Source organism: Giraffa tippelskirchi, chromosome 14, assembly GCF_054371585.1.
Source record: "Giraffa tippelskirchi isolate mGirTip1 chromosome 14, T2T-mGirTip1v1.2.pri, whole genome shotgun sequence".
Lineage (NCBI taxonomy): Eukaryota > Metazoa > Chordata > Mammalia > Artiodactyla > Giraffidae > Giraffa > Giraffa tippelskirchi.
The window spans coordinates 35,064,822-35,079,688 of NC_137288.1; the positions used below are offsets into that span (position 1 = coordinate 35,064,822).

The following is a 14,867-nucleotide window of genomic DNA, read 5'->3' on the forward strand; positions in this document are numbered from 1 at the left end:
TAAGCTGTGGTTGCTATAGGAACCGCAACTTCAAATTTCCTTTTAAGTTTAGTAAGTGCTCACACATAAAAACTGATCCCCTGAAAGATATCTCAAGTTACAGATACGGCTCACAGCAATAAATTTATAAACATGACTCACGATGATATATGCACTTAATAGATATCTGTCATTATGAAAATGTGCATTTTAATACACGTTCCTAGTTGGTAGACCAAAAGCAATTCAAGATGCAATTTCTCAGGATGGAGATAGAGTAAGACTTTGCCAGGCAGCCATTCATTCTTAGCAAAAGCCTGTGCCATGTTGAAGCTTTCTATAGCCTAGCTAAGTCATCCAAATACACAGACACCAACAAGCTCTATAGCTTCTCTGAATCCACAGAATATCCTGTTGTCTGTACTGAAATGACAAAAAAATCTGGCACATTCTCACAGAGACAGAATGCAGCGAGCATCTGAAGTGCATCTATTTTGCACACAAGCAAATAACCTACGGTGCATGGCTGTGTAAGTGCTCTGTATGATGGAAAAACATCATTTTTTTCTTCCCATGTAGACAGTCCTTTCTTAATTATCAGTGTGGATAATCCATCCCATGATCACTTTTTCCAATCCTAACATGGCCTCTTTGCCATAAGGCACACTGTGGCGGCTCCCACATACTGCTCTTCATGTATGATAGTCAGGACCTGCACGTTAGCTTTAATATTAGCTTAAGGAAGTATTTAGAGAGAGATAAAGCCACTATAAAATGGACCAAATATTTCAAAGCCAAAGTGAAAAAAAAATAATAAAGACCATCTCCTATTTTCAATTATACCAGACATTGCTTGTTTTCACTAATGCAGATAATTAAGAAATGACCAAGGCTTAGAGGTGGAAACAAATTACTTCTGAGTGTTACTAACCTGGCATCACTGTGAAATAACTGATGTAGGTAGGTGAACTTCCCAGACAGCTGGGGGCCCACCTCATCAAGCAGTTTAATTTGTCTTAATTTTTTTTTTCCTTTCTGGCCACACAGCACAGCTTGAGGGAATCTCAGCTCCCTGACCAGGAACTGAACATGGGCCATGGTAGTGAAAGCCCAGAATCCCAACCACTAGGCCACCAGGGAACTTCTTGTCTTACATTTTGGATGGACAAAAATCAGACTTACGTACAAGAATGGCTTTGAATGGCTTTAGACAAGAGGCAGAGAGGCCAGTTTAGAGATTGTAAAACAGTTTATGGGAGAGATGACTATCAAGAGAAAATTAAAACTTTAAGAATTAGAAGGGAACCAGTACATGCTGGTATTGTGCGGATCCTGTGGACGACGGACACATGGCACTCTGTGATTCAGCAATAAACAGGCTGCTGGACCACTGAGAACATCCTAAGTTTTTTTTTGGTCTCTTCTTTTACTGATACTCATACTTTCTATTGCTATCACTGTACCCCTTGCCCTAATAAGGTACGTACTGAGAAACCATACCCCTATGTTTGTTATAATTCTATCCTAATTAAGAAAGAGCAAATAAAGTGGGTCAAGAAATACAAATTTCCAGTTATAAAATAAATAAGGCATGAAGTTATAAAATACAGCATGGGGAATATAGTCATGCATATTGTATTAGCTTTGTATGGTTCAGATGGTAACTAGAGTCACTGTGGTGATCACTTTGCAATGTATACAAATGCCAAGTCTCTATATTATACACCTGAAACTAATATAGTGTTGTATGTCAATTTAAAAAAAACAAAAATCAAATAAATAAATGTAAAAGAAAGGGCAAACACTCTGGGTAAGTATTCTAAAAACTCTCCCTTTCTAAAGTATATGAACTTGATAGCACAGATTCTATACCTATTCTGATTTTTTAGAATATTCTGGCTTACATTTTCTTGGCTGCTTTCCCAAGAGTTGGACACATGACCCCTAGGGGAAAAAAAATGCTCTCTCACTGTATTTATAGGAGTCTTTCTCCTATGACAGCTTTTAAAACAACGTTCTACCTGTCCATGGTGACGTATACATGTGACATATACCTGGGCTATCATTTTTTCAGTGTAGTTTTACTACCCCTCCATGTCCAAGAGTCAGGACATGGTTCATAAAAAAGGGGACGGCTGGTCTGATTCCTGGAAATATCCTTTCTCCTTGATCAGGACCAGTGAGGTGAATGTGGTCAAGGCATCAGGAACACAAGTCTGAGGAATACTGCCTTCCCGAACATGAGAAACCAAATTTACCATCTGTTTCCCGAGCTTTGTCACCCGAGAAGTTAAGCTCTGGAAACAATATTATTTCTCTTCCAGGTTCACGGACATTCTTTCTATCAAAATGGCAGAAGGTTCTCTGTGGCTTTTGTGAAAGACAGATGAGGGAGTTCCTGGAAAGCAAGGCCAAGGCAGCACAAGGACAATTCTTTTGTAGGGGGTTGGGGGTGGGTAGGGGGTTGGTGCCAGTTTAAGGACACGTCATGATTGCAGAAGAAAAATGTTTTGAGGCCTGTCCAGTTCCACTGCTGAAAACTTGAAAAAGTAGCAGCTGTGATTCAAGATGAATCAGTACGTCATTAGCAGTTGCAGAAAAAGGGCCTGAGGTCAGCACTACCAGCTGCTCTTGGTTTTCGCACCTCCTTGTCCCCCCAACTCCATCTGCCTGTGTCTCCCCGGCTCCGGAGGAGACACAGCACTTCCCTTCTCGATTCTGGTCCGAGAAGAATGACAGCCTCTGATCAAAGCTGAAGGCCAATTTAAACCACCATATATTTTGGTTCCCCAGTTTCCCTGTGGCTTCATTTTTACCCAACCTCTTCCAGCACTTCTGTCCCTCCAAAAGGTAAACACATTCCTTTCCTCTCCAAACCTCTTTCGATGGCCCTGACCCCACTTTTTTCCCTCCAGCCTCAGGGTCACGCTCCACCAGCTTCCCCTCTAGTGTCCTACTATAGTCCTTCTCACAGAACCTTTCTCCCCTCTTACAAATCTGCGCCTTGTGCCTTGTCCGAAAAGCAAACAAAATCAAATCGAGGACAATACCATTCTCCCCTCCAGTCTAACTTTCTAAAGCATCTGTCAGCTCTTCCCCATCAAAATAGGGAAACATACCATCAACATGTTTTTATTTTCCTCCACCTTTTTCCTGACCTTTTGGTGAAGGCAGAATCTCCTCTCTGCACATCCCTTTCACAGCTGTGTATACCACCCTTGTTAAGCCACTGCCATCGAGGTAGATGGAGTCAGCATTTCAACAGACCGATTTTGCTCAAGGACAATTAATCACCTCCCAGGAGCCAGATTTCCTCAACCTATTTTCAGGCTTCATCCTATTTGAGCTCTCTGCAATTGATACTCAGCGCTGTTGGTGGTCCCTCTTGCTAGAAATGTCCTATTGAGCTGTTTTTTTCCCCTGATGTTCCTCCTTTTCTCAGTTTCCTCTTGTTTTCTTCTTGCCCTTAAGTGTATGTGTTCCCAAAGGTCCGTGCTTCATTTATTTATTTACGGCCGCGTTGGGTCTTCGTTGGTGCGGTGAGCAAGGGCTTCCCTTCGTTGCGTTGCTCGGGCTTCCCACTGCAGTGTCTTCTCTTGTGGTGGAGCACAGGCTCTGGGCACATGGGCCCTGTAGCTGTGGTGCACGGGCTTAGGAGCTTGGAAGCATGTGGGATCTTCCTGGACTAGGGATTGAATCCATGTCCCCTGCCCTGGCAGGTGGATTCTTAACCACTGGACCACCATGGAGGTCTCTTGTCTTTTTTTTTTTTTAAGCTTATTTAATTCTATGGCTTCAAAGTTGGGATTTTTATGCTGTCTCAATTTCCTTCCTTCGATTCCTTTAACCCATTCCTGGACCCATCACTCCACTAAGAGACCCCCAAGTTGAAACATCCAGCGGACCCTCCCAGTCCTCAGTGTACTTGACTCCTCAACAAGTTTAGACACTGATAACTGTTCTGCTCCCAGATGCATTATTTCCTCATTTCTTTCCATCTTTCTGGCACCTTCTCTGCTCCCAGGTGAGTCCCTCCTTTTCTACCCAAACATTAAATGTTCAAGTTCTTCGGGGACTCCCCCCTTCTCACTCAGGACTAACTTCCAGCCTCAATTACCTGGATGTGGGAGACTCGCCAAATGTTTACACTTCTTGAGATCCAGATGCCTGTGCACACTGTTCAGTAGTGCACGCACGCATGCTCAGTTGCTGAGTTGTAGCAACCTCTTTGTGACGTCATGGACTACAGCTCACCAGGTTCCTCTGTCCATGGGATTTTCCAGGCAAGAATACTGGAGTGGGTTGCCATTTTCTTCTCTAGGAGATCTTTCCGACCCAGGGATTGAACCTGTGTCTCCTCCATTTCCTGAATTGGCAGGCGGATTCTTTACCACTGAGCCATCTGGGAAGTCTTATTATAACCATTTTTAATCATTCTGATTAGAGATTGGGCATAAATAAGGAATTTGCATTCTGACAAAATGAAGGTTACTGAATTAACAAGTGTAAATGCTGGTTTTCAAATGGAAACACATGGTTTCTGAGGGGTTCATTGTTTTACTGTCCAGCACCACAGCTGGTGTTTATAATAATGACCCTCATTTAACAGGAACACATTCTGCTTGGTAAAGTCTGGTTTTTTTAGGCAGGAATGTTTGTAACATGTTTTAGAAAGATTTTTCTCTAGAAGAGTTAAAACATTTTTTAAAGTTCCAGGTATTTATCATTAGTGACTTCACTTTTGGGCAAAGTTGGCTAAGTGAGGTCTTGCTGAACATGGTCCCACAAAAACTGGCACTGCCCACACAGGAGACAGGATGGATTTTTCATGAATTTCCTCTGAAGGATTATAGATGATGATCCATATTTAAAAGTGTTAACAAGTTCATATTCTAGACTCTACTAGCAGCAATTAAACAATAAAAATATGTCAAAATCTAATCAGATTACTTGAAATTTCTCAAAAAAATAAAAAAAGGAAATGCAATCTATCCTTGAAGTTGTATAGCTTCAGTGACATCAAGTAAATAGTTCTGCCTTTTTAATAGTTTAAATCCTGATTGTTAGACTTATTACTAGGAAGATAAATGCGGTCAAACAGACAACAATAAAAATCATCCAGAGGTGTGAAAATACTAACTGCTGGGAAGAACCAAGCAAACACAGGACAGCACAGGAGGGCCTGAGGCATTTTCCAACATGAAAGTGACTCTAGAATGACACTGTTCCAGTACCTGCTGTGGGGGAGTTGGCATGGTGGGACTTCTTGGGCAGGTTGAAGATCTGTTCGCCGGGGTCGGGAGGAGGAATTGCGTCTTGCCCTTGTCGTGCCTCTACGGGGTCATACTCCTTCCCATCGTAGTTAGCATCGTAGAACTTCTTAAACCACTGGATAAAATCCAGGTTGTCCTGGAAACGCCCTTTCACTAGCTTCTCCACAGGAATTACCTGCAATATAAAAGCACTGGGTGAGTCACAATCCCCAGGCTGGTTTGTATTTAACACAACTGAAGAGCTCCCGAAACAGAACTATTTCCCTCTGTGTCTGCAATTCACATCTACTGGCCTCTGCCCTAGCGTCTTAGCCAGTGGTATCCCAAAATTCACAGAATTTTTCATTATACTAAAGAAAATTTAAAATGGTGTAGCTGATTCTCCTGGGATGTTTAATACATCTGAACAAACCATAAGTTAAATTAAAAGGTTGTAGCTAATTCGCCTGGTATATTTAACACATCTGAACAAACCTTCCAAAACAAGGAATACCCTGAGATGTCAAGAAGGGCGGAACCTCTTCATTGAATGTTTATTGCCAGAGCATCTCCCCCTAAAAACATCTGCGTCTGGGATGTTGTGCTGTTCCAACACACACAGCTCAATGGGTTTTCCTTATTTCTTTGTAACACTTGGTCCAGTTGTGTTGGAATAAGCTCTTAAACTGACTATAACTATTAGAGAGTACCAATGAATAGGAACCCAAGTCAATGAAAACACACACTAATCTCATGGTTCTTCTGAAACAAAAGGAGCTTTCATGGAACTTATTTACAATGTAGAGACACAAGCATAAAATAAAAGCAACTAACCACAATACAGGGCACAGTCATTCATGGGCTACACAGGAGCACAGTTAATGTGCCATGGGTGGGTGGGGGTGCAGAGGAAAAGAGAAACGGATTCAGGTGAGGGGAGTCACAGAAGGCCTCCTAGAGGAGGAGACTCAGCATTTATGTCAATTTCTGAGACGAAGCTAGCTTTTCATGGAGTACTTTCCTATTGGTAACCTAAAAAGCCAATCAGTATTACCTTCAGAGGTCTTTTCATTGTACTATCTATAAATATTTTCTATTAAAAATAAATATTGTACTATTAAAATAAATAGTGTACTATTTATAAATATTTTCTAACTTTTGTTTATGCTAATGCTGTGATTATTTTAGAAAGTGCCTTCTTGGAGCATAAGGGCCTTTAATTAACATGCTACTGTATTTTGCTTTCTGCCAAACATGAACACGTATCAACAGTTTTAGATGCTGTTGCTGCATTAGCCAGTCAAAGCAGGCACTTAGTTCTGTTGACTTAATTTTGCATTTCCTATCAAAATGAAAGTCCTGAGGTCATAAGTCCAAAATCAGAGGTGACAAGCAAATATCTGTACAGGTACTTCTCCTGTGCTGTCACAGGCTAGGACCAACACGGACAGGGACACTGTCTCTACACCAGGACCTTTGGGTAGAATCGTAGCATATGAAGCTGGAGAGGCCAACGAAGGTCATCAAGGTCACTGTCCCTCCAGTGACAGTGTTTAAGAATTTTATCTTCAACATGCTTTTCTTTTTAATCTTCAACATTCTTACCAATGGCTAACCCGCTCTCTGTGTGAACACTTCTACGGATATGAAGCCCCAATTTTGTTACACGGCAAGTTCCGTCAATAAACCCATGAATGGGTGTCTCTTTTCTTTTCAATCCAGAAACTCGTACACAGAAATAGTACAGAACTGTACAGAGAAATGATGCTAATGAGGAAAGAGACCCTGCACAGCTGTTTTTTTAACTTGCTATTTTATATTGGATTATAGTCAATTAACAATGTTGTGATAGTTTTAGGTGCGCTCTAAGCTCTAGTTTTGAATAAATACACAAGGAGCCAAGTTGCAAATTAACCACAGCAAAGGTCATAAACTTGAAAATGATTCAAGAGGTTGAAATGTATAAGAGAATATATGTTTTGCAATAATGAGAGGCAAAAATTTTCTTAATATTTTGATAAGAATGCTTTGATTATATGCTTTGAAGACACTCATTGCATTAAATTAAAAATATATACAGTTCAGCAAACTTAGAATTCTGTTTTCTTTTAACCTCTCTTATAACCCAATATTTAATTTTTTTATTTTCATAGCCTATTTATTACTATGCAAAGAAAAGTTTTCCATTTCTCCCTTGCTTCTCTCTTTTTTCCTTATTTAAAATTCATTTCTTTCCAACTTATTCCCTCCAAGAGCTATATCCTAAATAAAGACTATGAATTTAATACGTATATGAACTGAATGGGCTTCAGCAATAGTCCTTATGAGGGGAAAAAGGACTCTAGCCTAACTTCATTTGTATCACGCCAGGACAAAATTTTTAAAGTTCAAAGGGGGTAAAAGAACATTTTATGGACAATGAGTGAGAATCTGAGTACATACACGGGACACTTGGGACAGGTAGTCCCTCACTTTAACTTCATAACCACAGGGACTGGGGTTCCAATCCCATTTTACAGATGGGTATACTCAAAGACTTTAAAAAACTTGCTCAAGTCATGGTGCTAAGATTCAAAGCCATGTCATTTCTATGGGATTTCATGATTTCTTTAAAGAAACAAAACATACGAAGAGCCACAGTGGCATCTGGCAAACATGAAAATTTCTCACCAGCATGTGAACACAGAATAACAACATTTTATCATTCATAATTTCTGCTAGAGTTTTTTTGTTGAATGGCTACAAGTTTAGAAATCTCCTTAGATGAAAACCTCAACCAGGTATGAAAAGTGAGGGTTGTGCTTTATGCTGTATGTACAGAACTCAGCCTACAGATATCAACATACAGCCCTTTGAAATGTTTTTGGATTTTTGCACAAAAAGAAGTTTAAGCAAAGATGATGCATTTTACGGAGGTAGAAATCTGTCTCCTACCTTATCAACATTCATTCGCTTGAACGATGCTTGCAGAAGCTTAAAATTGTGAATGTACTCATGCTCCAATTTCGCTTGAAATTTTACTTTCTTCAAACTAATGCAGCCTGGGAAGAGCATGTCCATGAACTGGCAGTAGGCTGCTCCTGAAGAGAGACAAGGACAAGATGGGTGTGAGTCTGAGGGTACCACGTGTGACTGAGGGGTGCTGGGCAGCAGGGAGCCCCACATCCTCAGCCCTCCTGCTATATGCTCCTCTCCTCACTGCACCCACACCTCCTGGTCCACCAGGGCTGGGTGCTGGAGGGCAGGGATGTGTCTGGATGCAGCTCCTCCACTTCCTCACCCCTAACCACTGTGGTACAGACGCTCTTCACGACAGCAACACCAGATTCCATGAACAATGAACAGAACTTCATTCTTTAACATGTAAGGAAATCAGGGTAAGAACAACTCTTCTTAGCTTCTCTCAGAAAAAAAGGAGCATATTTTTCCTTCCATCGAGCTGCTACTGGCTCCAAATCATTAACATATATAAGAGAAAAACAGCCGAAAATGTCTACATGAGCAAACTACAGGAAATATGGAGCTCAGAAAAAGAATATGTATACGACACCCAAGCTGTTTTATATCCATCCTGCAAAAGGTGAAACTGTTTAACTAAGCCATCTAATATCAAAAACAGTTGTGTACTGATTTAATCCCAGTCCAGAGCAATGGGGTTCCTATATTAACATGAAGGATGGAGACATGGAAACTCTGGAACTTACAGAAGTTCAGAGTCATGCTGTTTATGACTGAGAAATGAAAATAATAGACATGTCTGATGAGTCCCCTGAGGAAATAGTCATAGAAAAAAGGGTTCATTAGTAAATCTTTCATATACATCTGTATGTACATTTTTATGAAGAACTCTTAGATCATGACAATTTCAACTAGAAAACTGCAGAAAGATCACACATACTAATTCCTATCTTCTTACCAGTAAAGGCTAAAGGCATTTAGTAAAAAAATTCCAAGTCAGAAAGATTATTTTTCTTTCACAAGTAGGAAAAGCAATTGAGTGGTGAGAATGGGAACAAATGGCCATTTATGAGTTCTCTTTGCTTCTGCACTTCTCCAGATCTCTCAGTCTGTTCCTATAATATGCCAATGATATGCCTTTTTGAACATAAAGGGCTCCCCTCCATCCACTGGTATCAAGGTTTTGTAAGAAGCCTTTCACTCTGTTTGAGAAACTCTCCCTTACACATGAAGAGACCACTTGGTCTCCTATGTCAAATAGAGGCTGAGCATCCTTTACTGAGATAGGAATCCAAGAAAAGAGGGAAGCACAAAATGTTAGTTGCTTAGTCGTGTTCAGCTCTCTTCGGTCCCATGGACTAGCCCACCAAGCTCCTCTGTTCATGGGATTTTCCAGGCCAGATACTGCAGTGGGTTGCCATTCCCTTCTTCAGGGGATCTTCCCGACCCAGGGATCGAACCCGGGTCTTCTGCATTGCAGGCAGATTCTTTATCGTCTGAGCCACCAGGGAAGACCTATCAAGGATCTAGGGGCTGCTAGATACAAAACAGTGAGGCAACTCATTATTTGTAGGTAAGACTATAAGGTGGTAAAATAGAGGCCACAATAAGTTATCACCTCCAGAATCTTTACATCTGTGATGCCTCCTTGAGACACCAATACCCCGAGTACAAAACTGGGATTCTGTAGTCAAGCAGATGGGTTCTCTTAAAAACAAGACAACATAAAACAAACCAAAACAAAATACACTGGAGGAAATAAGCATCATGACCCTGAGGTGGGTGTTCTTACAGCTGTCATCCATTATCTGGGTTTTCCTTTTAACGTGCCACCAGATGGAGCCAATACCAATAGCCACTCAACATGATTTTTATAGAAAAGGGTATGTCTAAACACAAGTGTCTCATTACCTGCTATTTAAAGAGTTATTTTCACTTCTGTAGTGTTTAGCATAAAGTTTACTTATGGAGACATCAGTATCCATGCATTCTTACAAACCTATCAAGCAAATCACTCATTTTCCAAATTCGAAAAGTAACAGCAGCTTTTGAAGGAAAAAAAAAAAACAACTTGCATACAGAGTGTGAAGCAAGGAATGAAAATCATCTCCATCTCATCATCCAGAGAAAACCACTGTTAATATTCTGGCACAAACCATTTTATTTTTTTTAAAAAAATCTAACAGACCATGATTCCCTTTCCGGATCATTAAATATTCTCTACTGACATTTTTAATGGCCTTCTGATTTTTATATCATGCTTAGCAACCTTCCCAAGCCAAGATTACATAAATATGCATGTGTATTTTCTTTAAGTACTTTTATGGTCTCAACTTTTACATTTACATTCTGAATCCATGTGGAATTTATTTTGGTCTATGATGTAAAGGATGGTTCTAATTTTAGTTATTCCAAATGTTAGTGAAAATGGCATTTTTGGCTCCCCAGCAATTGGACACCTTCCCATCTGACTGGATGCAACAGGGCCTTGCCTCCCACCACAGCATCAAAGGTGGGCGGACAGTCCTTTCCCCACACCCAGCCTGTGACTTAGGCTCTGTCTTTGGACGCTCTTGCCTGGGTTTCCGAATCTTGAGGGGGTGAGTGAAACATGCAGGTGAATTTGGTCATGGTGACCGCGGTGGGATCTAGCAGAAGCTGGAGCAGCCCAGCATCACCCTGACCATCCCAGGCCAGTGGCTTGAGCGAGGCTCTCTTTCTAGTTTCTTAGCATCTTTTGCTTGCTGTCATCTTCTGAGCTTGGTTCCCCAATGACTCTGACCTGCCCAGTATCGTTTCTGTAAATCTGTCTCTGCTTCAACTTGCCACAATTATTTTCTGCCATTTTCCAACCCCAAATGCTGACTGATAAAGTTAGGGAGGTATTGAATACCATCGTTTCATAAATAATATATACTCTTCCCCCGGAGGAATAACTGTTTTTGCTCTCTATGACTTTTCTAATACATGCTCTTAAAAGTCTCTTCATAGTCTTTTTTTTTTTGGGGGGGGGGTCCTGTCCCTGTGATAGTTGCACACTCTTCCTGGTGGCTCAGTGGTAGAGTCCTGCCAATCTGTCTGCCAATCTGTCTGCCAATGCAGGAGACCTGAGTTTGATCCTTGGGTCGGGAAGATCCCCTGGAGAAGGAAATTCCCAGTATTCTTGTCTGGGAAATCCCATGGACAGAGCCAGGGGTTACAGTCCATGGGGTCACAAGAGAGTCAGATATGACTTAGTGACTAAACAACAACAATCACATGTATTACTACATGTAGAATAATTTCTCCTCTCCCTTTCCTCAAAAATTTCTCAAATTCTGTTATGCATTTATTCTTTCTATTTTTGAATTTGTCATTCACAGCACGAAGAAAATAGATTTTCTTTTGAAAGTAGTCATTCATTATGTAGTGACAGAGCTTTATTGAAATATCATTCATATACCGTGAAGTTCAATCTTCTAAAGTGTATAATCCAGAGGTTTTTAATATAGTCACAGAATCATGCCTCTATCACCACTTTCTAATTCCAGAAGATTTTCAAGATTTTCACCCGCCAAAAAAACCCCAGTCACGTTAAGGCCACTCTTGACTCTCTCCTCCCCCAGGGCCATGGTAATTAAGCACTAAATCAGTTTTCAGTTGCTATGGACTTGCTTACTCTGGACATTTCATATAAATGGAATCACAAAGTATGTGGCCTTTGTATCTGGTTTCACTCACTTAGCAAAATCTTTCCCAGGTTCATCCAGGTTGTGGTATGTGTCAGAACGTCATGTTCTTTTTCTGTGGCTCAATAATACTCCATTGTATGAATACAACATATTTTATTGATTCAATCATCAGCTGATCAACATTTGAGTTGTTTTCATTCTGGGGTTATTATGAGCAATGCTGCTACAAACACTCATGTACAAGATTTTGCATGAACACAAGTTTTCAATTCTCCTGAGATATACCTAGGAGAGGAAAATGGCACCTTTGTGTTTAACATTTTGAGGGACAGCCAGACTGTTTTCCAAAGCAGGTGCTCCATTTCACAATCCCACCAGCAATGTATGAGGGTTCCAGGTTCTCCAGATCTTCACCAACATTTACTGTCTTTTTGATTCTAGTCATCCTAGTGCATGTACATTTTTGATTTCCCTAAAGACAAATGACGTTAAACATCTCTTCCATATGCTTTTTGACTATTTGTATATCTTCTTTGGAGAAATGTTTATGCAAATCCTTTGCAAGGGGTGGGGTTAGTTGCTCAGTCATGTCCAACTCTTTGAGACCCCATGGACTGTAGCCCACCGGGCTGCCCTGTCCATGGAATTTTCCATGCAAGAATACTGGAGTAGATTGCCATTTCCTTCTCCAATGACAATCCCTTGCTCATTTTTAAATGAGGTTAAATGTCTTTTATTGGTGAATTTAAGAGTTTTTTCCTACATTTCAGAAACAAGTCTTTTATCAGATATTTGCTTTGCAAATATTTTTTCCTGTGTATTGTCTTTTTCTTCCTTTTTTAAAAAAATATTTATTTATTTAGGCTGCATCGGGTCTTAGTTGTAGCACACAGGATCCAGTGGGATCTTCGATCCTTGTTGTAACACGCAGGATCTTTAGTTGTGGTATGGAGAATCTTTAGTTGCGGCATGTAGGATCTAGTTCCCTGATCAGGGATTGAACCTGGGCCGCCTGCATTGGGAGTGCAAAGTCTTAGTCACTGAACCATCAAGGGAAGTCCCTGATTGTCTTTTTCTTGATGATATCCTTTGAAGCACAAAATTTTTTAACTTTGATGAAGCACAATTCATCCATTGTTTCTTTTGGTAATTACTTGGCTTCTGTCATATCTAAGAAATCACTGCTTAATCCAAATGCATAATGATTTCACTTACTTTTTTCTAAAGTTGTTTAGTTTTAGTTCTTACATTTAGGTCAATGATACATTTTCAATTATTTCTTCTATATGTTGTGCAGTTTGGATCCAAACGTCATTACTTTGCACATGACCATTCTGCTGTCCCAGCACCATTTAATTATCTTGGCACTCTTGTTGAAATCAATTAATGATACACACACACACACACACACACACACACACACACACACACACACACACACACACACACACACACACACACACACACACACACACACACACACACACACACATATGGTTTAGTTCTGAGCTTTCAATTCTATTCCATCTATATACCTATCCTTGGGCCAGTAACGCCGTCCTGATTACTACAGGTTTGTAATAAGTTTTCAAATCAAAAGTAGAAGTCTTCAAACTTTGTTCTTCCTTTTCAAGATTCCTTCAGCTATTCTGGGTTCCATGAATTTACCTATTAATCTTAGAATCAGCTCAATTCCTGTGAAAATGTAGTTGAGATTTTGACAGGGACTAAATTGAATCTAAAGATTAATTTGGGGAGCAATGCCATCTTAACAACATTAGGTTTTCCAATCCACAAACAGGAGATGTCTTTCCACTTAAGTTCCTCCAACGATGTTTTAAAAGTTTTTAGTGTATGTCTTACAATTCTTTGTTAAATTTCTTCCTATTGTATTCTCTCTAATGCTATTTTACATGGAACTGTACTCTTAATTTTATTTTCAGATAACACTAATAAGGTTGATTTTGGGATACTGATCTTGTATCCTTCAATTCTGCTTATTAGTTTTAACAGTTTTTTGTTGGTTCCTTAGGATTTTCTATATACAAGATCATGACTCTAGTTTTACTTCTTTCTTTCCAAGCTGGAATGCCTCATTTCTTTTTCTTTCCCAACTGCCCTGGCTGGAACCTCTAGAAAAATGTTGAATCAAAGTGGTTAAGAGTGGACCTCCTGTCTTATTCTTGGTCTTTGTGGGGGAAACATCTAGTTATTCACTTTAAGTATGATAATCTTTGCAACCCTAAGGACTGTAGCCTGCCAGGCTCCTCTGCCCATGGGATTTCCCAGGCAAGAATACTGGAGTGGGTTGCCATGCCCTCTTCCAGGGAATCTTCCTGACCCAGGGATTGAACTTGCATCTCTTATGTCTCCTGCATGGGCAGGCAGGTTCTTAACCACGAGCATCACTTGGGAAGCCCAAATATGATAATAACCACGGGTTTTTCATAGGTGACATTATCAGATTGAAAAGGTCCTTTCTATTCCTAGTTTTAGTGGTTTTAATCATAAAAGGGTATTAAATTTTGTCAAATTCCTTTTTTAATATTCACTGAGACTATCATGTGGCTTTTGTCCTTTATTAATACTGAGTACAACATTACTTTTCATATGTTAAGACAACCCTGCATTAACCCCATTTGATCCTAGTATATAATCCTTTTTGTATGTTGCTGGATTTGTTCTGCTAGCATTTTGTTGAGGATTTTTGTGTCTATATTTGTAAGAGATACTGAGCTATAGTTTTTGTGTGATTTTTTTTGGTTTTGGTATCAGGGTAATACCTCACAGAATAAATTGTAAAGCATTTCCTCTCTTATTTTTTGGGAGAGTTTTTAAAGGATTGGTGTTAGATTTTCTTTAAATGTTGGTAGAATTCAATGTTAGTTAGTTCTCTGTGGTTTTATTGGGAGAAATCAATGCATAAAATAATGCATTTGTTGTACCATGTATATATGTATATATACATAAAGTATAAAAAAAATATATACCAACTACCTTTTCAACT

At 39.9% G+C, this 14,867-nt stretch overlaps 1 protein-coding gene across 8 annotated transcripts in view; it reads right to left on the reverse strand.

The window, feature by feature from the left end:
* The window catches only part of MAPRE2 (microtubule associated protein RP/EB family member 2), a 208,534-nt gene that overhangs the window by 32,263 nt on the left and 161,404 nt on the right, over window positions 1-14,867 (reverse strand). For all 8 annotated transcript variants that reach the window (XM_081562455.1, XM_081562457.1, XM_081562453.1 and 5 more), the window contains 2 exons: window positions 8,166-8,311; window positions 5,214-5,427 (listed from right to left, as the gene is read on the reverse strand). In XM_081562455.1, coding sequence (XP_081418581.1) covers window positions 5,214-5,427; window positions 8,166-8,311 — 360 coding nt within the window. The remainder of the gene's footprint in view (window positions 1-5,213; window positions 5,428-8,165; window positions 8,312-14,867) is intronic.